The sequence below is a fragment of the Balearica regulorum genome, chromosome 2 (genome assembly GCF_011004875.1).
Source record: "Balearica regulorum gibbericeps isolate bBalReg1 chromosome 2, bBalReg1.pri, whole genome shotgun sequence".
Lineage (NCBI taxonomy): Eukaryota > Metazoa > Chordata > Aves > Gruiformes > Gruidae > Balearica > Balearica regulorum.
The window spans coordinates 161,800,366-161,824,375 of NC_046185.1; the positions used below are offsets into that span (position 1 = coordinate 161,800,366).

At 40.8% G+C, this 24,010-nt stretch overlaps 1 protein-coding gene across 5 annotated transcripts in view; it reads right to left on the minus strand.

Annotated features, from left to right (window-relative positions):
* The window catches only part of SCN5A (sodium voltage-gated channel alpha subunit 5), a 218,959-nt gene that overhangs the window by 42,595 nt on the left and 152,354 nt on the right, over positions 1 to 24,010 (minus strand). For 3 of the 5 annotated variants that reach the window (XM_075746727.1, XM_075746725.1, XM_075746726.1), the window contains 2 exons: positions 13,963 to 14,109; positions 6,955 to 7,075 (listed from right to left, as the gene is read on the minus strand). In XM_075746727.1, coding sequence (XP_075602842.1) covers positions 6,955 to 7,075; positions 13,963 to 14,109 — 268 coding nt within the window. The remainder of the gene's footprint in view (positions 1 to 6,954; positions 7,076 to 13,962; positions 14,110 to 24,010) is intronic. The other 2 variants (XM_075746729.1, XM_075746728.1) reach the window with 2 other exon arrangements.

Here is a 24,010-nt window from a genome sequence, read left to right on the forward strand (position 1 = left end):
GACTTGGGGGCAGATCCCTCATTCGTCAAGTGAACAGCCTAATGAGCAGGCTGTTCACAACGTAAGTATGGATTTCTCATGTTAACCAGAAATCCCCCTTTGTACTGGAAATAACCACTGCTTTTAGCAGAACAAACTTTCCACTAGCCTACCTGTTCCCATAAACAGTTTCAATTTGGAAAAAAATCAGCTTTTTTCTGACTTAAAACATTTGTCCAGTAACTTTGCCCTCTTTTCTCCTGTTAGCTCCTAGGTGGATACTTGGCTTTTTAGTCTCTTAGATGAATGCCTAGGCTCAGCTAGTAACAGGCATGACATGCTCTGTCATGGTCTTACAGAGTAGAAATGCTCTGTAACTACCGTTGGAAAAGGTTGGGATCTTCCAGGTGGTTTTCCCTACCTCATAATAGTTGGATGAATCATTTCCTGGAGGAGTCTGCCTCTGTCTTTCCACTACTCAGGGAGCCTATGTGATTACCTGAGCCCAGGCACGGCTAAAATTAGGGGATCACCTTCAAATTAAATACTAACGAGCAGGGCAGCACGAGATCTAAAGTCACTTCATTTGTGATGGAAAATACTTGCAAAATCGTAAAACCAGGCTATTTCTGATTCAGTCAGCTTCCATCTGATAATCTACAGGTACAGAGAGGTATTTTTAAAGACAGAAAGACGGCTAGGACCACTAATCTTTTTTTTTTTTTTTTTTTTTTTTCCTCTTTGATGGCTTTTATGCAATTATGATCTTAAAAAAAAAAAGTCCTAGTTACTGACAGTAATACCTTGAAAAATCCAAAATAGCTTCTCAGATGAGTCAGCCCAAAATCACAGCGCTATTAAATCCCATGCTTTTGATTGGGCCCAATTCAGAAATGTTTAGACCAGATTCTGATACAATTACTAATGTCAAGTAGCACTTCCACGAATAATCATGCTGGCTGCAATTCAGATGAAATGCTATTTTTAACTGTTCATAAATCAAACAGAAGAAAAGAAAACTGAAAGAAAAAAAGAAAACTGACCACAAACAGGTCTTTAAATGAATTAGTAATGTTCTATTTCAATTTAAAAATTTCTGATTTCCCTCACTGACTGTTATTTCATGCCTGTTCTTTTCTGGACTCTCTTATAATGCTGGTAGCCTACTGTTCTGGTGACCGTGACCCAAGCTTAAATGCTGAATTAGAAGCCTCACATAATCAAACAAAAAAGTTTACCTGACCTTGGTCAGCATTCTAATAGGGTTGGGTTTTGGTGGGTTTTTTGTTTTTGTTTTTGTTTTTGTTTTTGTGTTGTTGTTGTTGTTGTTGTTGTTGTTTTTTCATTTCTGTGAAATAAAAAACATTGCAATGTGTCTAAAGCATGACCTGGTGAGGGTCTCAGCAATCATAACTCCAGCTGGCTTCTACAACAATGTAGGTGGTCAGCAGACCCCAGCTTCAGGTTTTGAAAGCTATTTACTTTATCCACACAAAGACGACTATTCATTAACACCTTTTAGCACAACAAGTGTCAAAGCAGGAATAAACCCTTCAGTATTTCTTATAACAGCATTACTCATACTGCCTTGTCTAATAGATTTGTGCTGTCCCCCTAAAATCAGTGCTAGTAGGGAACAGGTTGTGCAGAAGAAGCTGACCACTTTGTGATTTAGTCAGGACTTAGTTTTACCACTGAAATTCACATTGGGCTACATCTTTTTTGAGAGCAAACTGACTAATTTCCACCATGGCCTTTTGGGTAGTTGGTTACTGCTCAAGAGAAACAGAACAGAAGAAAAAGTCCCTGCGATAGGTCAAGTTATTTGCTGGTAAATCAGTGAAGCTGTACTGAACTGCATCAGTGGTCAACTTGTCCAAGAACAACGCCTGTTTTCAATTCCCCTTTGAACATTACATATCATTTCTCATGAAACAGAAACCTATTTACCAAGAAACCTTTCCAAATGCATCAGTATACCATGATATTATTTACTTTTTGTTTGTTTTTCTTAACAAGGGAATTGTTCCCTTCAGTCACTGGGGTGTCTTACGGCACAGTCACAAACTGCAGATTGAAATGTGCCCTAAATGCAGGTGTGACAGAGAAAGCTCTTAAGCATCTACTACAATGATAAACAACTTACCACAAAAAAAACCCCAAAACCCCAACAAAAAAAACCCCAAACAAACCAAACCCCAAAACCCACCAAAAAAAACCACCTTCCAACAAAACAAAAAAAAAAAAAGGCAGAAGGAATTTAATTTACAATGCACTTTGTGTATATATTCCTTTGGTTCCACATTCACATTTTCTAGCCTGGTACATTATAATCATGGAGCTGCTAGATCTGATTGTATTACCTTGGTGCATTGGGGAAAAAACCTCTTTGTAAATGTGGGAGCTATACTGCAAAAACTTCCTCCTGCATGCATGACAGCCAAGCCTATTGATTTCAGGCTTGAGTACAGATTTTTTTACAAATCCACTGCTTGTCCACACCAACATATACATTCAAATTCACATAAAATTATTAGATATGTTTTGGATGGATTCTCTTCAGTAAACCGGGAATTTCTTCTGTGCTGTGGGCCAGTAAGTCTAGTACCATGCATTCAAATAGCAGTAATTTTGTAGCTACTTTTACACAAGAATTCTCAATTATTGGGACATTCAATTTTAGGACAAAAAAATATTTTGCTTAGCTTTGAATGCTGGTTACAGCACTGCTTGGCTCGACATAAAGAAAATACAGCTTCCTCAGCATAAACTCAAGCAGGCAGGCATTCATAACATGAGTTTAAATGTATGTATCTGCCAAGCTGGGTTTCTAATGACCAGTCTGGCTAGCTGCGTATGCTCGAGCAAGAGAGCAAGCCTGGCTGCAGTCCCTTTGTAAGACCCCAGCTGTCTCCCCATGCTGGAGGGAACATGACCTCTGCAGATCCTCTTTATTTAACCCCTTTCACGTCTTCTGGCCCCACTGACCCACTGGCATGCATGGCTGGGTTTTTACTGTGCAGCTCTAGGGCTGACGCAGAAGAGATTTTCTATCACTGCCTTCAGCATTTGGGTACCCAGGACACACATGGAGATTCGAGTCTTTTGTGTACTACAACTGGGTGCTGCCAAGAGAGCATCTGACAAAGTCACAGACTGCCAGGTGTTTTCACTCTTCCAAGGGCTTTCCAAGGGTATATTTCTTGTTTATCTGCTCCTACGCTCCTCAAAACATATCCTCTCGGAGGTCACTACAAATAGCGATGTGACGCCTTGAAACAAAGGCAATGGGCAGCCTGATCCACCACCAATGTCAGCCCTGCTTTGAGCGAGGGGGTGGACGAGTGGAAACCAAGAGGTCCTGTCCAACCCAAATTAATTTAATTTTGTACATGCGATAGGGCTGTAAGAGTTTTATGACATCTGAAAACTGTATACAACAAAATACTAGCATGCCCTTCCTGATAGAAAAGAAATGCTGTATCTCAGATATTACGGTCAGAGGAAAAAGATACCTTAAAACTTGGGTTTGCTTTGTGGTTTTTTTCCCTAAGATGACAGTTAACATGTTTTGTTGGGCTTGGTTTGGTTTTACTCAGCTTTTAAACATAATTTGGTGGTAGTCCCCATAGCTCAGTTTAGATTTGTTCAGTTTAACGGTCTGTTTGAGCACCTCTTCGCTTTTTTATTTCTAAACAGCTCCTAACTGCATTTGGGGAGGGCATGACGCAGATCCCACCATTAATCAGAGTGGCTTCACTGTAGTGCATGGCATTTTCCAGCTGCGATAATTGCTCCTACGTGGTCACATGAAAAACAGGTTGCGGGCGTCCTTGGTGTCACGAGTTGCGATCAACCGCGCGTTGAGCAAGGTAGCTCATTCTCGCACGACCATCTGACAATACTCCTTTGAAACCTTTGCCAGCGGGCTGCGTCCGGGGAATTACGCTTGAGGACTCGGTGAAAACTTTTTCCTATTAGGGTCTGGGAGAGAGGAGTGTGCTGGGGCCAGGGGGTCTCTTTGGATGACCTTCTGTGAGACACAGAAAAGAATGTCCAAACAGATAGCAATTTTTGATGCTGAGAACACATACCAATGGAGGTAACAGGACTGGAGTGTTGCAAGGCATCTGGAGGGAAAAATACCCAAATAGCTGGCATTGCCTAGATGTTGCTTTCCCATCAACTGGCAATCTCTCCATGTCTATCAGGTTTTTCCCAGCAATACTTGCTAGCTGCCAGAGCTGTGACCCTACCTTGGCTTCACATTTCCTGGCCAAAGAATATTCCCTATTGACCCTAATCAAAGCTATTTTAAGATGATAACGAATTAACAAATCTCCCCAAGAAAAATGACCTATGGCTAATCTGGGTCACTCAACTCCGGGAAAACCGTGACCTCAGCAAACTTTCAGCAACTATTTCAAGAACATGCATTATCTTCATTGCCTTTGTTATCTGAAAAAGGGGGCTGAATCTGGAACATATTTGTTCAGGACACAACCTATGCTGGATGTATTTAGAAATGTCATAGTTTGAATTTAGATAGCTGGTGAGCTAACAAGGTAGGAACTTAACCCTTCCCTCTGCTCTTCCTCTTCATCTCACCTAATTTTCTTTCACGAGCATTACCTGGTCATTCTCCCAAATATTGTTGTATCTCTCTATTACAAGCCAATAAAGGCAACACTAGATAAATTTGCACAGTGTTTGCCCTTCAAAAATTCCATTTTAGTACTTTATAACCTTGTCATATCTTAGCTAACTAGACTGTTGTTTGCTTGCTTGCTTGTTTTTTGAGTAGACTGAAGTGATAACTGCATGAGGTTTAACTGCAATGATAAGTTTGGGTAAGAATATTGGAAGGTATTTAATAGAAGAATATTATAGGAAAACACTTTGTTTCCCTGCATAAATAAAACCAAATGTTAATGTCATCACAGTCAGAATCATTTGGACTTTCGGTTTATGTCACTTTGACTTGCAATTTTATGAGTGAACATTCACATGTCAAGTTTATGCATTTTTGCCAAATCCATGAGGAATGTGATCGCATTTAGCCTCTGAAAACTCTGCATGAGTATGTGCTGCACAGGAAGGCAGAGCAGATGAGATGGGGAGGACATCACCTGCAACTGCATCACCATTGTCCCCAGCCACCCTGCACTGGGAGCAGGGTCTCCTTCAATTCCCACTCAGAGCTCAAGGCTCAGCTGGTCGTGCCCTGGGAGAAGAGGAAAATACCCTGAGTTGAAGAGGGACTAGTGAGGAACTAGGAGAGATGAGGAATAAAAGGCAAAAGGAGCAGGGATGCTCAGGGGGAAGGGAGAAGGGTGGATATAACCCTGGGCAAGCTTGAGTTTCAGCCCACAATGCCTTCGTTTCTACATTTCTTTGCTGCTAGGATGATGAGTGGGCTTCAAAACTGGCTTAAAGCTTCCAGTGATCCATCTAGAAGAGCACCACTTGCCACTGCAACCCTGCATACCATTCACAGCAGCGGAGAAGATCTGACAAACTGGGTTGATACTGATGTGGTCCTGCACCATGGAGGTTTGGGCAGTTCTGGTTATTTTAAGACAGCAAATTACAGAATGCTCTGGGAATGAATCAGGGCTGTGCACTGAATGAAGTGATGGGTTGTGTAATGCCCATCTTATTTCTTTTAAAAACTGGAAGGTGATCATGGCCAACCACAGTTTCAGACTGTGGCATTTGACTAGCAGTGGTCTTATAGCATTTGCTTGTTTAAGCAATTATAATTTCTCGTGTCGCAGGGCACAACATAGAGTGCTGTTCACTAGCCTCGTTAAGAAATATATTGTGAAAGAATGAAAATACCAGATCTAATTTCTAAATGTTATTGTATGGACCAGAATAATTACAGCATAGTACCATGCTTTCTTCCGTCAACTGCATTAATTTTTGGCTACTGCTTTTAAGCAGCGCTGCCAAAAAAATGTTTAGATCCCAGGGACATTTGTAAGCCCTGCAGGGCTCCCTTACCTCATTCAATCATCTTTCTCACACATATAGAGATGCACATTTTTGCTGACTTCAGGGGCATTTGTATACCCAGCAAATCATTTCTGTCCATTCCCATCTGAGCAGCTCTGTTTTTATTTATAATAAACCTTGAATTTTCAAGGGAATATACTAACATTCAGCTAACCCTATTTTTCCTAACGCAGATTTAAAGGAAAATGAGAAATTTGAGTGCGCTAATATTTGGAATAGAAATCACTCTAAGAAGAAATAGCTTAGGATATTATTTACCTTATGGATTGATTTAAAAATAAATCTTCTGATGTAGCTGGGTTTTAAACCTGTGTTTTGGAGCAGGTTGTTGTTAAAAAAATAAAATGCTGACTTATTTGGGTGTTAAAAGCACTTATGTATATATGAATTGTTGTTATCTAAAATAATTAAGTAAAATACCGTACGCATAACAGATGCCTGGTCAGATGAAAGTTACTTGACATGCTAATCTTAACACCCTTTAAAACAAATGGAAGAGAGTCCCTGGGACTTATGAACTCTGCAGACAGTTTCTGTTAACTGCCCATACACATTTAAGCAACACAAACATCCTGATCTCTGTAGTTCTCTACCAAATTTGATCATGCACACATATCGGAAGGCAAAAATCTTCATTGGCCAAGTTAGAAAAATCAACATATTAAAAAAAAAACCCTCTATGACACAAATCATGATGAAAAAGCCTAGCACGTTAGAAGCTGCACAGCCATTTAGAGCATGCTTTTGGCTTATCTCACCTCAGAAATCCAAAGACTAATGTTAACAAGTGATTCCGAGTATGTGTTTGGAGCATTACAGTATCTAAGAAATGAAGTGCATCCAGTGAAATGATACTGCAAGCAGCCAGAGCAACGTGGCGTGAAGGTGCAGAGATGTTCACTGAGAGAAGAGGAGGTTTCTCACCTCAGCACTGCAACGAAATATGCAGGTCCTTACCTTCGGGGAAGCAATCTTCAGGCTCCATCAGCTCCTCAGCAAACTCAGGGATCTGCTCCAGCAGTTCTGCAGGATTTGTCAAATCCACTGTGCTGCCTTCGGAAAGACTGATTTCATCAAGCTTGTTGTCAACAAGAGCAAAGATGAGGAAAACAAATTGATCAATCGCCCCGAAGGAAGTAGCTGAGTTTTTATTCCACTAACCGATATCCCACCTAAAGCAACCACGACAGACATCGCCATGCACGTCACACGGTGCCCACTCCTCGAGTGACAGCTCTGCCTACGCTGTGGTGAGCTAACAGTTGACCCATCAACGAGAACAACAACAAAAAGTTAACACATAAAACTTACTTTTTAAAACAAAAGTGAAGCAAACCATAGAAAGATGGTGAATAGCCATTGAAAATTAATGGTAGGTAGAAGCTCAGAATGACAGAACGACTCATGATTTTAAGGCTTGTACGTCCTGAAGGCTCATACCTTCAGATGGGGGGGAACGAAAGTGGGACCTAGCTCCTGAAATGCTGAAGGATGAATTCTGATGACCTGTGTTGGGCTCCTGTCTCTGGGGCCTCATTCCTGAGGCTCCTCACCAACAGCTGATGGGTGAAATCCATGTCTTGTCGGTCAGGACCACGTTCTTCTCCCTGCTGCCACAGCTTCTCCTCCGAGATGAGCAGAAGTCCCTCTGTCACCAGGGTCTGATCACACGATGCTACAGGCATACGTGTGTGAGATGATTCTTCCACCTGCCTCATCCTGGGCCCCTCACCTTTTGGTCACACACTTCTGATCTCAAGGTGACGTAGGAGGAGGGACACATGGCTTTCGAAAGCCTTTCAGAGGCTCTATCGCTTGCCTGAAGTATTTGACACCACCATCTTAGGCACGTTCAGCCTTTCTCAAATCCTTCACTGCAAAATGGGAACAAGAATATTCCTGCTCCTGAAGCATTCGTTGTCTTATCTATTCAGAGCAGGAACTGTCAAGTAGATCTGGGTAAAAATTTCTGGGGAATATATTATTTTTAAAAATTGCCATAGAGGCTATGCAAGAAATTGGATTAAATACAGCAAAGGAACTTGATAAAAACCTTATGTTGTAGTTGGAATTTTGAGTGAATTTTTGCTATTAAAAGAGTTATGATATGTGATTAAATAAGTAAGTCACCCAAACATGAAATAGAAATTTCATTTCAGGTTAAAACTTTCTTTTAACAGAATCAAAACATTTTATTTAGAAGAAAACAGGAATATTTTTTCTATATTTTATTTTACTAGTCAAAATAAAACATTTTTATTTTGTGTTAATCTAAAATTATATTTTACTTGATTATTCAGCTTGGCCACTAAAATGAAAGATGTAATATTTGCCCAGCCCTGCTCACAGTTTGCTTCTGACTGTATTAGAACACTATCTATCTGGCACAAGTGTACAACACTGAAACCAGTATCTTCTGTGAGTCCTATCAGTGCAAAATATCTATAAGCAGGAATCAGGAGAGGTGGGTTATTTGTTAACTGTCTTATTCTGTTCTCTGAGTACCTACTGAAATATTTTTGTGCTTTATCTTGCAATACTATTGTCTCCATTTAAAAAAAAATGAGGACAATAATACTTACCCATGCTTTTAAACAACCTGTGAGATAGTTATATGAGAGATGACATGTACACATAAAATATTATTTTCATGAGGATGATGGTGATGGAGTTAGAGAATAGGTACAGCTTTATATATTTATTATTAATGTGAAAATGGGCCCTCTGTTTTCCAGTATACACAGTCAATGCAAAATTTATAGCTGAATTCAGAGAAATGCTGGACCTGGGGTAAAATGGGCAAGATTGAACATTCCAGCAATGCTTGCAAGCGGGGATGGAAGCTACTTGTTTGCAATTAGCTGCGGCATCCAGAAGGTCATAGTCTTGGCTAGGGTTTTTAATGCTCTACTCTAAAGGACTGCAAACAATTGAGAAGAGACCTTTTAAGAAGAGAGTCAAAACAGAAAGCACAGGTCAAAGACATGGATAAAGCTTCTAAAAAATCCATATTCAGAATGCAGCGGTCGTACAGAGCCCATTTTCTACAGACTACCAGTGGTATATGATGGTGGAAAAAATGTCATACCAAGTTTTAGCACAGTCTGAACTTTCTGATACTGTTCATTAGTGAATGCATTTGTTATGAATGTTATGAATGTATTGAATGATCTGTTATGAAGACACCAAAACACAGATCACTGAAATAGTCCTAAATCATATACAGCTGTAGGATGCAGAAAATAGGGGTTCTAATGAGAAAAGAAGCCTTGTTGGATATAATTCTTACCACTAGACAGAAACGAAAGAAAACTGTGAGAACAATGTCAGCTTGATAGCATTGTCAATGAGAGCGCTGTATTTAGCAGAGACAGGTTAGGAAATTCACAGAACACAATAAGGTGTAATTATAACAGACTACAAGGAAAACATCTTAAAGAACTAAGAATTCTCGAGAGTTATTTATCAGGAGGAGTTTTCAGAAAATATTAGAATCCATCAGCGTCAAAGGGAGATGGGGAACATGCAAGACAAGACAGACAGGATTTCTTCTGAAAAGCCTTCAAAGAAGAAGAGACAGCGAACATGGATTCAGAAAACACTAGACAAAGGTTTGAGGGTCTGAACTGGGACTACAAAAAGAAGCAACCCTACATATGAGAGAGGAGGGAAAGATTAGGAAAGCTTGTAGGAAAGAAGCAAAGGTTACTCTGCCAGAAAGGTTAAAAGGATTAAGAAGGTTTTTCATGAACACAGTAATGGAAGGAAAAGAGCTGGAGACATAATAATAATTGATGAGGGAGATGTAACTAATCAAAATTCAGTTGGCTAAGAAAATAAACTCTTTCTGAAAGAATCCATCAATGGGATCAATAAAAAGAGAGGGGGGAGAGCCTGTTAGAATTATTGCAAATGTACATAGAGAAATATCTAGAAAGCCAGAAACATATGCAAATCAGCAGATGCAGACAAGGCACATTGTAGGGCATAAAGGGACCCGATACGCCAAGTTAACACACCATCAGCAATCAGTAGTGAATGCTCATGGAAAACTGGAAACAGCCCAGGAGAGCAGCAATAAGTAAACACAATACTGAGCTTAGAGAAGAGGAAAGGGAATAATCATGGGAATCACAGATCACTAAACACTTGCTGTAGCCTGTGATTAAAGTAAATTAAATAAAGACTCAGAGGAGAAACTGAGAGTGCTTTCTCGGAGTGAAATGTCACAGACATGTAAAAGCAGTGAGGTGGTTCTTCTGTATGCTAAAGGACTGTGCACAAATGGGGTGCAAAGAGGCCAAAAGAAGGAAAAAAGGACAAATACAAAATCTCCTCTTTCTTTCTTGGAATAAGGGAGTGGAGGAGGTGTACCAGGCAGAGACAACAGGATCCATCAGAAGCCGCTTTGGGACATCTCCCAGTAGTGCATATATTCATGCTGCAGAGGGTAGTTTTTAATGTGTTTCTGGGTGGGGTGGCTGTTTTAAGTACCCTGACAGGGTTTCCACACCCACTTCTTGTGTCTGCAAGAGCGGCAAATTGATCTGAATGGGTTTTTTCAAAACGCCTTTAGGAGTGCGATACTGAAATCTCATTGAAAGTTGATGTTTGCTCAAGGCTTAACTCTCTTATCTCCCTTCCTCTCTCCCTCACCTCTGAAGATCACAGCCTTAATCTTTCAAATTGACATATGATATATAAACCTTAAGAAAATACCTGGATGTCTATTACAGAAGTGTCTACTTTTAAAATAAATTGTAATTGGCTTGGATTCACCCATTGCTGCGTGGAGAAAAGCCATCCTAAATACCCAAATATAACACAAACTTTGTCTTCAGAGGAGGAGATCTGTAGGGATTAGAGTCGGCATTATCTTCACTAAAGATATAGAAGGGGTGCTGACCGATATAACCCTCATGTTAGCCGATAACTTTAAATTGGAGAGAGTATTGAAACTGAGGAAGCAGAAAGGAAAAGAGAAGTGAAACATAGAGAGAATATAGCAAAATGGGACTTGACTGAAAACAGTACAAATGAGAGAGTTCCAGGAAAATTTCAATGGAAATCCTGGAAACCTGGAGGAATATTAAAAAATTAGATGCGATTTTGTAGTAGGATATAACAATGCAGAAAACCTATATGAAAGCATCATGTCTAGATAATGAGATACTATTTCCTCTCTTTATGGTCCTGTGGAAGTTGTATTTGGAATATTGCACTTACTTCTTGGCAAAACAACTCCAAAAAGAAACAATTTAGGGAGTTGCAAAGAAAGAGGTAAAAAAAGTCAGATAAAGGGCACAGAGATCCTAATTTACAAGAAATAATGAAATGAAAGAACAGTGGTGTGTGACTTCAGGGGGTAAGCCAAAGACAAAAGGAAGCACACAACAGTCTATTAAATTAAGTGATATTAATTCATAAAAAGAAAATGATGGATAAAATTAGTAAAAGACAGTAATGAAATGGTACTTTTAAAAACATAAAAAGAAGGAAGAAAAAAAAAAAGAACTAGTTATTAAGGCAATATACCCAGCCATGAGATTTTTTCTAAGCAAGTGAATCATTCCCTTTGGTAAATGCAGAAGTCTAAGTTGCCTGATACATTTAAAGCTAGATTCCACAAAACTGTACAAAATATTTTATGAGGCAGTGTTTTGGCAGAGAAATAAACTAGTTTGTTCTCTGAGGTCTTAACCATCGTGACATCAATGATTTTACATCTATGGTTTCTTTCCGATGATTTATATAGGATGAATTTTTAATCGTATAACGTATCCTTTACTGACATCAACAGTGTTTTATTCACAACACATTCCATGCTTCCTGTTATTGACTGAATCACTCAAAGCCCTGCCTCTTGGGCATACCAAATCTGTTAAGTTACTTCCTCGCAGTTGCTGGCTTTATTTGGCTAGTCTCAAGTTCTTGGGACATTCATCAAAAAGATGATTAGCGTGTCCTTATGCGCCAGCACAAAGATTACTTTTGAATAGGAGGACTTTAAGTATGTAATGTCCATGCAAGATCTGGCCTTCAAAAATAGCATCCTTTGGGCTTTGCTCTTTCATGTTGGTATTCATAGCCTCATGTGAACTTCCGTTTGATTTCAAGTCATCCCTGGATTATTGCCATATTCCTCCACCTCTTTCTAAGCAGCCGCAAATAGAATCAATTATACTCTACTATAGAAAGGTGACATTTGTGTTCTAGGACCCTTTGAAAGTTGAGGGAGGAAATGGGGATTATTTCTTTATCACAATGTTGCTGAATATATCAGGGCTAGAATGTTCCTGTTTTATCATGACATTTCGTTATAGCACTAAAAAAGGATGTAGTTCTCCAGCCTCCACGTTAGGATCACAGGGTTTATTTATCTCAAAAAGGCATTTACACATGAAGGATACCTAATCCCCTGAGAGAAAAATTCCTGAAACTGTCTTCTAATTCCTCCTAGTTATAATACTTCATCTCATTATTTGAAAGTTTTGGGCTTCTTTGGTAAATATATATATACATTTTCCCTGAGACTGAAATATCAAATACTTGAGTCTCCTTCCTCTAAAGTTCAGGACCTTTTCTTTCTGAAGATGAAGTTCAATATGCCAAGAAGTATTCTGGCAAGAAGGATTGCTCCTTAAAGAAGCGACTCATGGCTAGAGGATTTCTGGTTACTGTGAGTGGAATTTGGCTCACCTAAATGTACAACTCATCTAGTTACTCTGGGCTCCCTTTGCAGCCAATGGAGAGAAAGAGGCACTTTTAGAAGATCATTCATCTGACCTAATTTAAATGTTGATTTCAGTTGGAGATGAAACACATTTACCTAACTATGTTGGCTCCAGATTCTCATTGACTATAAAGGGGCCTCAGATGACAAGTTCAGATGCAGATGTCTACATTTAGTTGAGTAAATTCCACCCTATATGACAATATGAATCAGCAGGCCTGGAGAAGATGAGCTGTGACTCTGTGATGGCTCTGTTTCCTGTTGTCCTGTCAAGATTTCTCCATGGAATCGCTCCTGCTGGGCACAAATTTGCCAGCAGTTTTATAGCAGAATTGGGAGAGGCGTGATGCTTGTTGATATTATGCCATCCTTTGCCTTTCGTTAATTCAGTCCCTCAAAAACACCCCTGGTTCTAATCTCAAGGAGCTATAGAGTTCCCCAAACTCTCAGGACATCACCCAAAACCTCCAGTTCCTGATTTCAAAGACAGGAATCCATCACACTCTAATAATAAAGGCAAATGTTATATCAATAAAACGCTAAATCTGAATGGGAAACCCCCCCAAGTCAGCAAGTAGGATACAGGGAATTTAAAGCCTGGAGTCACTCAGCGTATGTTACAAATACGTGTATTTTTGGTATTCATGTTTGTAAGGACAACATAATCGTAGAAATTGAAAAGAAATGTTAATGTGTACACATCGAGAAACAATGAGTGAGCTGCACTTTGGTCAACATCAGCTGGATGATACCAAGGCTTACTATTTAGTTAGTATCTTCATGTCAGCTACTTAAATTGTTGCACCTTTCTTGGGTCTATGAGCTAACAGGAAAAGAAATGGTAATCTGCAACAGATAACAGATGCCCTCCAGTGAACCCCAGGTACCGATCTGCCAAGTCAGCAGAGGCTATTCTTAGATTTTCAGCAGGAAAAAACACACATATTTGCTGCTAAAACATGTAACATTATAGACGATTTGGTGTTTTTTTCAAAGCCTCTGAAATCCCATATGAATTTATAATGCACATTTTCCAAGCTTTCCAATTATTTTTATAACATCAAAATCCTCTCTCTTCTTTACTAAGACTGTAATACCTACTATGTACTGTTGTTTTCCTACCACTTCACAAACCATACAAGCCATAAAGCCCACATAAATCCGTGACATGCACTACGGAGCTGGTGCAAGGAATTGCATGCAGTATCATGTAGGAAAGGTGTTTCTGTTACCTCTTTTTGCCCTACTGGAGGTGGTGGCTCAGCCTTCAACTGCTTATCCACGTGCAACTCACTTAACTCTTCACAAATCTCAGAGTTCTGACTCCGGACGCCTGGGCTTTGGCATCGCTGCCCCCTCAGCTGCAGCTGTTTTTCCTGCTGGAAATAATCCTAGATGGGTTTATTTTCCTTTTCTTTGATAACATGCTTATTTCTTAAGGAGAACTGCCCAGCTAGAAGACAAAATAGCCTGGACTATACTTGTCAGGGCACAATATCTTAAGGTAAATGGCAAGGAATGAGATAACACAAACTTATGCTGCAATTTTTGAGCTTTAGCAACTGGATATATCAAGATATCTGGCTTTAGAAAAATGGAAATACAAATAGGCCAACTCTTTTTTCAGCTATTGTTGCTGGGGCAATCTCCATTTTGAGTCTGGTTTTGAGACACAAGTTGCCTCCAATGACCCAAGGCACACAGAAAGGAGCTTGTAGTTCAGTCAAACAACCGAGGGCTGTACTCTGAAGTTGCACGATCAGGCAGCGATACTCAGTGTTGCAGCTGGAGAAAGGCACAAGTGCAATACCCAACGCTGTGCTATGAGTCTGCTTGAAACAGTGTGGAGAAAAACGCGCTCAGAGGATACAAGATATACATTGAAAGGGAGGAAAACATAAAGTTCACAGAAAGAGATAAAAGGTAGCTTAGAGTAGATGTGGAGAAACTGCAGGTAAACACATAAACGTATGCAGCTCCTATTCAGCAAAACACTTAAGACTACTTTGCACCCACTGATGCCAACAGGACTTAACCGCAGGTTGAAAGGAGAGCACATCCTTAAGTACTTCGCTAAAAAGAGATGGACTTTGGAATCAGAGCAATAATTTTTTTTGCTGCAAATGCATCTGACTAGACCCAGTGCTTGCTAGTATGAGTGGTGCCATTAAATCCAGCCACTTCTTCCTGGGGTGATGATTATTGCTGCTGAGCTCTCTAGAAGTACTCCCAGGACTAACGGCAGAGGAGAGTATGTTTGTAGGGTTGGTCCCTACATCTGGAGGCCCAGGTTCTCTGCTGGTGTAAATCAATGTGGCTTTATCGATTCACCAAAGACAGGGATTTCTCTGAAAACTCCATAGCTCATCACAGCACTACCATCATTCATGCCATTACTAATGCTGCTACTAAAATATTAATAAAATTCTAGCCGGTTTCAAAGGGTTGTGCTGAATTGCTTACAGAGGGACTTCCATGCTGAGGAAAAAATTACAAGCATAACAGGATTTCAACAGTAATTATTTAAACCTATTTATCTTTCACTTGTCCACCTTTTTTTTTCCCTTGGCTTGACTGACATTCGACGTTATTCATGTATTAAGCGAGTTTCCCTTCCCCAGGGAGCCGCAGCCTACCTGCCTCAGTTCTAAAGCCACATCACCACAGGAAGTCCTTCAAGAAGTACCAGGAGCAGAAAAACACTTTATTCCAAATATAACTATCTGAAAGAACAGATGACACAAAGGAAGCAGTTGGTTAAGCAAATTGCTCTCCGTATAAATACTTTTGGACTGTCAGGTTTGTACCAGTCCTTTCAAATGTCGTTCTGTGTTTCTAGCAAATTATTTTAAAATCAAATTACTTGTTTCCTGCTTCAGAGGGCATGTGGTCTAAAATATATTCTAACTTTAATAAATTAAATTATATATGTCCAAGCCCATACCCTCTGCACAAGAATGTATTACATATAATTTCTAGGCACAGTTTAGCCCTGATCTTCATAGGCCAGAGATTGCTCCATAACCATTGAGTTACAGTTCCATTCCTGTCAAAAAGTAACACTCTTTAAGGTGCATCTTTGAAAATTGTGTGATATTCAGGGGAGAAGCTAATGTGGAAGGCACAGTATGCACAAGTAAGGCGCTCAGCCATAAAAGGGGATTTTTTTTAATGCAATGTGCATACAACTTAGTACCACGTAATCTTAATGGCATGATATTGGTTATAGCACTAAAACAACAGAAACAATTGTTTCATGTTAAAACTGCAATGCAATCTGAGGTGACGTCTCAAGTTCATTTATGCAGAAAGGTTGTGCACTCAGATTCATTAGAAACTATGTAGTGTATGAGAACAGACTGTGTAACTCAGTTGATCTGACGAATACTCAAGTTGTTAAGCAAATTATTGCACTAAGCTGAAGTCAAATGCCAAACTTACACCAATTCCCTATTTGCTAAACCCTCCGTGTGGGACCAAGGCTTAGCAACACTTTCCTAGAGACTAAACTCTAGGAAATGTGGACCCAGCTGCTTCCCAGAAATCATACTTGTACCAAGTATCCAATGAGTTAATATTAATTAAAACTGATGAAATATATCCTTGCAAATTATCCAATGGGGACAACATGCACATGTGCTCAGACAATGCTTTGGTTCATCATCGTGTGTTTTCAGACCTGTCCTGCAAATTCATAAGGTGGGAAAAAAAATCTCTGGCAGAAATAGGTTCTTCAGAAGAACCTGGTTGTATGGACTGATCCCAAAAGGAGTGATAGGGAATCAACTGACGTTTTGCAAACAACTGATGCCATCCCTGCTAAACCACTCTCATGGGATGCAGCCGTGTCATTTCCAGCACACAGCACCTGAAGATCAGCACAGCCCTGTCTGGGGAAAGGTGCCTTTGGTTTACATTGTTTAACTTCGGACTGTTTGCTTTTGTTCTGATTCCAGATGATTCGTTCTTCTGGCAGCAACGGCAGCAGGTTTATCTGCTGTAAAGCTCCCCAACGTGGGTGGTTTATATAATTTGTTTTTAATTTTTGTATCAAGTGCCATGTTGCCAAGGCAATACACACTATGTTAATATTTATTGATTCAGTTGTTTTCATAATTTATAAAGTAAAACCATTCAGCAATATAAAAACTTTGCACATGCAAACAGAGGGCTGGGAGCCCAGGGCAGACCTTGAGACCTCAGCTCCTTTAGAGCATAAACCAAAAGTTTTTTCACCTCTGCTCTGATCCGGGCCCTAAAAAGAGGTGATCTGCCAACCCTGTACCAGTAATTAGCACACAGAGGAGGATGGACCCAGTGTTGTCCCCTTGCATGCCGCAGGTCAGTTGTAGCACCAGAAAAACAGCAACCAGATTGAAAATAGAGCTTAATCTGGGTGACATCTCAAGTGTGTTTGTGCACGGACCCACATACTTGTTTGCTGACACAAATAAATACAAAGGCTCCACACTGCGTTCTGCCTCTGAAAAGCACAGATCGGCTAATTGTTTCAGGCTCAAATGGGGATTAGTGCAAATGCCGCTCTTTTGGAAAGAGGACTTGCTGTTGGCAAAACAAGACAAATACCTGTCATCAGCAAGGATTCGCTTTATTCCTTCCCCACGGAAATATCATTTTTTCCATCCTGTGTGAACAAATTTAGAAAGAGGATCCCAGGACACGCCTTTCAGATGGTGATCAGCTCAAATGGGTTCTCCTGATGCTTCACTCACTCCCTAGATCATGACCCTGGCTTGTAACATTTGTTCCCTGATTCCCTGGGCACGGCTGTTGTGGGAAAGAAAATGTGCAAAGCCTTTGATAGCAGGAAGCTTCCTCTCCCAAGCAGGTGGGGAGGCAAAAAATGGGAATTGGCTCTGGAGCCCTCCCCCCTTGCAACTGTCACTGCAGAGTCAGTAAGTGAGGATGAAGGATGTGGCAGGATATAGTTGATTTAAGTTATTTTATGAGGGGTATCCCCTGTCTCTGGTGGGACAGTGCAAATGCAGACTGCCCTTTGCTCAGTCCATGGTACAATGGGAAGCTTCAACTCTATGTGTCTTCTCTGCTCCCCACCAGGCTCATGTATCCCTCTGTCTCTTGGAAGACTAATTTTGAGACACTAATGGGAACTCAGGGATGTCCAGGTTCTGCCATCACTTTCCGGGAACTAGATGGTCAGGACATTTCCAGGTGCAGACTCAGAGCGGTGGAGGCTTGTTCTGATCCCCCCACGTACAACTCTGTACACACATGGCCATACAGGCGGGAACCTACTTTATCACGGGACACTGCCCGTCAGAGGAAGCATCATCAGCTGACAAGGATGCTCGCAACACAAATATTGTTGCTTTAGCATGGAGGATTGATACAGTGAAATTGAGCCTCCTTGACAAATGCAGCTCAATAGATCAGCAATTAGTAATTTAATAGATTACAATATATTTTAACCTGCAAAGCTTCCTATAGCCAGTTTTTGGACACCATAATAAGAGTCTGAAGAGCTTTTCATGTATAGTAAACTCAGTTCAGCAGTGTGGCACACATAGTTACGGGAGGACTATTTACTCTGTAAAGTAATTGTTGATGTTTGTGTTCCTCCTTGCAGACAGCTATGGATTTCATAAAATTACCGTGCCTGGTAGCAATTGGCATCCTTTCTCAGCAACAGTTTGTGTCTAGTAACTGGCACCCTTCCCCTGCAAAGAAGCCAAGAAGTAAATGATTGTGAAAACCGAACTATTTATATCCTACCTCTACATAAGTGGAGAAGCAAGCAGATTGCAATGCTGCTGAAATACGGCGAGCTTGCATTTCTGCCTCGGTGGCACCTGTTTGGTGTGTAAAGTAAATAGGAGACTACAGTCTGCAGAGCTGTCGGGCCAACAACTCTCAGATATGCTGTATTTAGTCTTTCTGAAAAGCCTTGAAAAATCTGAGCTAAAATGGGACAGAAATAAATAGCCACGAACCAGGGAAATGAATTGTGGTTTCTTATTACCAAAACCGGGTTGTTTATGATCTTGGTTCTCCTCTTTCACAAATAAATGTAAATCCTTGTAGTACCAATAAAATCCGTGGATTTGTCTTTCTGCACATTTAGCATGAGAAGAAAAATCACCAAATACATCAGGAAAATCCCCTTGCTTCCTTAATACGAGAAGGGGAAGATTAATATCACTTATTCTGCTAGGAATAAAAGAGGGCTGGTGTGCAGCTGGCAATTTTAAGTGTGCACATTTAAGAACCTCTCTAACCCGTTTCAAAGAATTGCTTCTGTAAAGCAGAGTTGCCACTGCTTGGTTTCAAGAGAAATCAGAGGAAAACCTGGAGTAATACCACACCATAGTGCTAGGATTACAGCTAAGACACAGAGAGGAACTCATGCTACACTACATTCATTTACAAGTGCATTTTATTAGCAGACTGCCATGTTTACGATACTGATGTAAAGCGTGTGAAGTCCTACCTTAAGGTTGAAACACACGTACATAATTTAAGACCTGAAAATTCCTCAGAGAAGGTATAAAAACTGGAAAGAGAAAGTCTAAACCTGATTGATTGAGACTGGTCATCCCCACTCTTCATCCTATGCCACCTGGTCCATCATTACACTTCAGGGAAACCACCAGAATGATGTCTAGCTCAGTAGACTGATTTTTGTTCAGTTTTTCAGCCCTTATCTACCCCTCCCAGTCTTTTCTCTTGCTATTCTTCCATGCAAAAGTCAGCAACAATCTGGTGCAAAGGAAGAGGTCAGACATCAGAATTAGAAGGTGCTGCTCGTATTTGCCATGTGAATCCATCTGGATTGTTTTTCTTCTTCTTGATGACCCAGCCTTCATAGGAACCCTATTTATTAAAACCCAAATCACTAACAGACGCATACAGAAGAGCAATGTGGGCAAAACAAGTTAAATATAATAGTCTCCAAGTTCAGAAACAGCACAGGCTTGTTGCCCAGCTCCCGGTGTATGTACCAGTAGATGAAATTATGCCCCTCTACTTGGATGTCCACAGGTCCCAAGGGAGATTCCAATTGAGCTGTCATCTGTCAGAGTTATGCCATTGTGGTTTGAACTTATGCCTATGTAGCTAAACACAGAACTTGTCCTCCTGATGGACCTCAGAAACACATTTGTTTTCTTCCTGAAAGTTGCAGGGTATTTGGAAGCAAAGTGCAGCACTTGTTCTAAAAAATAATGCACCTGTGAGAACTTATCTGGATAAAAATACCAGAATCTGGCCCTTAAAAATCAGAATGGTGAAGGCTAAGGCTGGCCAGAAACCACAGCTGCTCAGCAGAGGCTGTTAACACCAAAATCTCCCCTGGAACCAGCCTGCCCTGATATTTCCTTTCATTTTGAATAAAGGTGAACTAAAACTTTGCTAGACGAACGTCACCAAAGCCACTAACTGCTGATCTCTGCACAAGCGCTGGATGCTTTGCCAAACATCATCCCTCAAGGAGGGAAACATCAGTTTAGCAGTGCTCCTTCTTGGATTAATCCGGAACATTTTAAGCCTTTGCACTCTGGCCGCAGAGGAGCAAGGCACATTATTTCTAATGGCTTCTGCCTTGTTGGCCTAAGATCTCTTCCCACACTGGGCAACACGCTGCCCATAATAAAACATAGATTCATTATTCCAAGAGTTGACTCTTAAAATTAGTCTATGTGGGAGAACTTGGCAAAAAGATGGACTGCCAAAGTTAATTTAGCCTGTTATCAATTCAATAGGCTTAAATACGCAGTGAAAGCGTTTCATAAGTGTTCATTGTTCAGAGTTCAAGCCCATACCTTCTGCTAAATTGCATTTTGAAGTTTAATCACAATCTACTTTATGTTTCTTTTGGTAATTGGGATCTCTCCACAGTACAATATGAAGAACTGAAACTAATGGGCTCCTCTGATGGAAGTTTAAATTTTGGAAGTTTGCCTCAAAATGCAGTGAGTGAGAGTGCCTGAAAAAACTCGGAACCTTTCACCCAAATAAGGAGTTAATATTTTGATCATTAAGGAAGTCTCATGTTATTACAGGCAACAGCAACAAAATAACCATTATTTTAAATTTTGACATTCTGGGCCATAATTAATGAGAGTAATTTCAACCCTCTGACACACGCATGCACGCACTGTCTCACTTGGCACAGGAGCTGTTGGGGAACTGGCTACTGTTCATTTCATCCAAAATGTTAAATGTCGACATTTTCTTTACCAAAGGGAGAAACAGTGAGAAATGCTCATTTCTGGGCAGCATTTTGCTCCAGGGAGGGATACGGATACTGGGAAATGGCACCCAGTGGGCTGTGACTGACGCGCAGTCCACGGTCCGGGCACTTGTCCAAATGCATGTTGTCAAGTCCGCTACGCCTGATATCGGTTCTTTCAATGCCAGGCTTTTTTTTTTTTTTTTTCTTTTTTTTTTTTTTCACCCTCCTCTTTCTCTCCTCCATCAGCTCCCTGTGTTTCCTGCACCTTAGGCATTATGCTGTGGACAAATATATTTCCCTGCCACCGCGTACTGAATAAGCATCCTAAAACCTCTGTTCGCAGTATGACTGCTCTAATCACGTCAGCAGAGATCTGACATGGTGTCTTCTCCTTCTGCCCCATCGTACTGAAACAAAATAAACACAAATGTCTTTCTATATGTAAAAGCAAAGATGCAGACACGCGTGCTTTAAATCTGCTGCTGTGATTTACAGTCCTTTTTCTTTTTCTAATGGCCTTGCTGCTCTTCTTTCGAAGACAATAAATACAGAAATATTCTATTTTATTGCTACCAATAATTAGCACATAATTGAGTTCTACGCAGTTTTCAAGAAATGCAAAGCAAAACATACAGTTTAAAAAGTGAGAAATCCAGGCAAACTATGTATCTAATAATAATGAAAAAAACCCCGCTATCTTACTTAATCATCAGAAAAATATGGGCCCAAATAAAGCTGACAAGAAGAATGCTGTAAGATTTATTGCGTGCTGCATGCATATATACACGTAGGCTCCCTCTCCTGCCAGTAAGAACTGGGGAGTCATCAACAGACTTCAAAGGTATTTTATCCAGTTGCACTAAAAGAGAACGTGGCCTACAGACTGGAACTGAAAACAGGCGGAACATAAATACTGTTTGAAAGGGCATTATGGTTCCTGACAATAAAGTATATTTCCTGCAGTAAAAGGCTGAAATCAATGTACCCTGTCAAATAAACACATGACTTCATGGTATCTCTGATTTATAGACATTAGAATTATTAGGAGCATAAGACATTGTCACAAACAATTTTATATCAAAATCTTTATGCACTGGCGTTTTTATGGCAATTTTCAATAATTTCAGCTACGCATGTCAACCTGGCATAATTCTATTGACTTTTACAGAATCGCTTCAGGTTTCGGAGCAGGTCTGTAATGCACAGAAATTGTACAGTAAAATGTCCGCTGTATACAAAGGAAACAGATGTGGGTCCAGATGCAGATGGTGAACTCTCTGTTACCTGAGACATTTCATTCTTTTCTCTGCCTTACAAATGGTGTATCATAGCTAAAATAAACTTACAGGCTCTGTGTAGAAATTATTGGTTGAAATCTTTCACTTAGTGTTATGAGAAAGCTAAACCATGATGATCCTAATGATCCTCTCTGATCTCAAAATTATGAATCTCTTGCCGGTAGAAACATGCAAAAAAAAAAAAAAAAAAAAAAAAAAAGCTAACAGAAATAGTTTCACCTTGTCAAATGGAATAAAATGAATCAGTAATTCTGGAATAAATATGGGGAAGAAGAGAATAAAAGCTTGGGGGTTTGATCCAGTTCAGAGCAATATAGAAACTGTACCGTTGAATAGACTATGGAGGCAGCCGGCTCTGTCATTGACATGCACGGAGGCAGTTACTCATGAAAGTCCAGAAAATTGATTTTCCTGGCAGATGTGTTTGGTGGAGCCCAGACAAAGGTATACACAAGGGGAGAACTGCCAATTGAGCAAAAAAAAAAGATCATGACTGAGAAAGCAAGGCATGCTCTGGAGCAATGAATACTCATTCGGTGTGCAAAATCCAGGCAACGTACAACCCTCAGGTTCACTGTGCAGACCCAGCCCCAAACCTCCTGGAAATCACAGCAGAGGTGCTGCTCTGCCTTGGAGGGGTGGAGGAGGAGCACACTGGGAAGTGCGGCTGTGCAGGTGGGAAGCCCTGGGAGGCAATGAAAGACACTGTCCCCTTCCCGCGGGAAACATTCCCTGCCGGGTCACAGGAAGGTGAGCCCTAGCAGGCACAATAACTGCTCTCTGCTATTTAAAGGATTTCCACAGCCAGGGGTAAGCCTTAGGCAAGAGGATGTGCCGGCCCTCCACCGGCTTTGCAGTCTCAGGACGGCACAAATCAGCCATGGTGGGAACTGGGACCTGGCCGCCGTGCACGGAAAGGCAGCGCTCCCGTGGCGTGCGTGCCTGGTGTCGAGGAAGGGGTAAGAAGCTGCAAAGCGCTCCATCCCGGCAGCAGGCAGCCAGCACTTTCCATATGACCCAATTAGCCACTCCGTCGGAACAAATCAATAATGGCATTTTCTGAAGACAAGCAGGCAAATGCTGCTGGCTTGGCACTGCGCTGCATGTGAAAATACAAAGGTGTTATCACTGCGGAAAGCAGCATCTGTGCCCGGCTCTGCCACTGCAGAGGGGGCAAACGTGAGATGTGGCCAAGAGCCACTAGCCACCGCAGCTTGGATTTTCTTCTCAGTGCCATGCTATAGACAGATCAAGTCCAGGAGAATAGTTTGAGTGAGGCGGGACATGAAGTAATTAAATTTAAGAAGGGGGAGAAAGCAATAACAACCTTGATGGGCTGCCTCAAAAAAGAAGGAAAAGGTAAAGTCATTTTCTGAGGTTGTACTAATGAATTTTGCCGACTGTAGGAACTCATCAATGCAGAAAAGCACTCAGATACCGTGCAGAAAGACCTGGATATTGTTGAGGCCAGGGGTAACAGAAACAAGTTAGAGCTCAATGTTATAAGTGCAGGACACCGTACTTCGGGGGCTGATTCAGGACAACCAGTGTTACTCATTTGGAACCTCCTTTTAGTCTATCGCAGGATTCCTCTGAACCACAAAGTGATGTCACTGTGAAAAAGGCACACACCTCTCTGAGCTACAGCTGTGGGCACCTCGAAGGTTAAGAAATACTAAGTAGGAATTTTGAAGATGTATGAAACATCTGATGTATGAAACTTTCAGTGTAGTTAAATTGCAGGTAAGTTCTGGTAGGATCCTCTCTGTC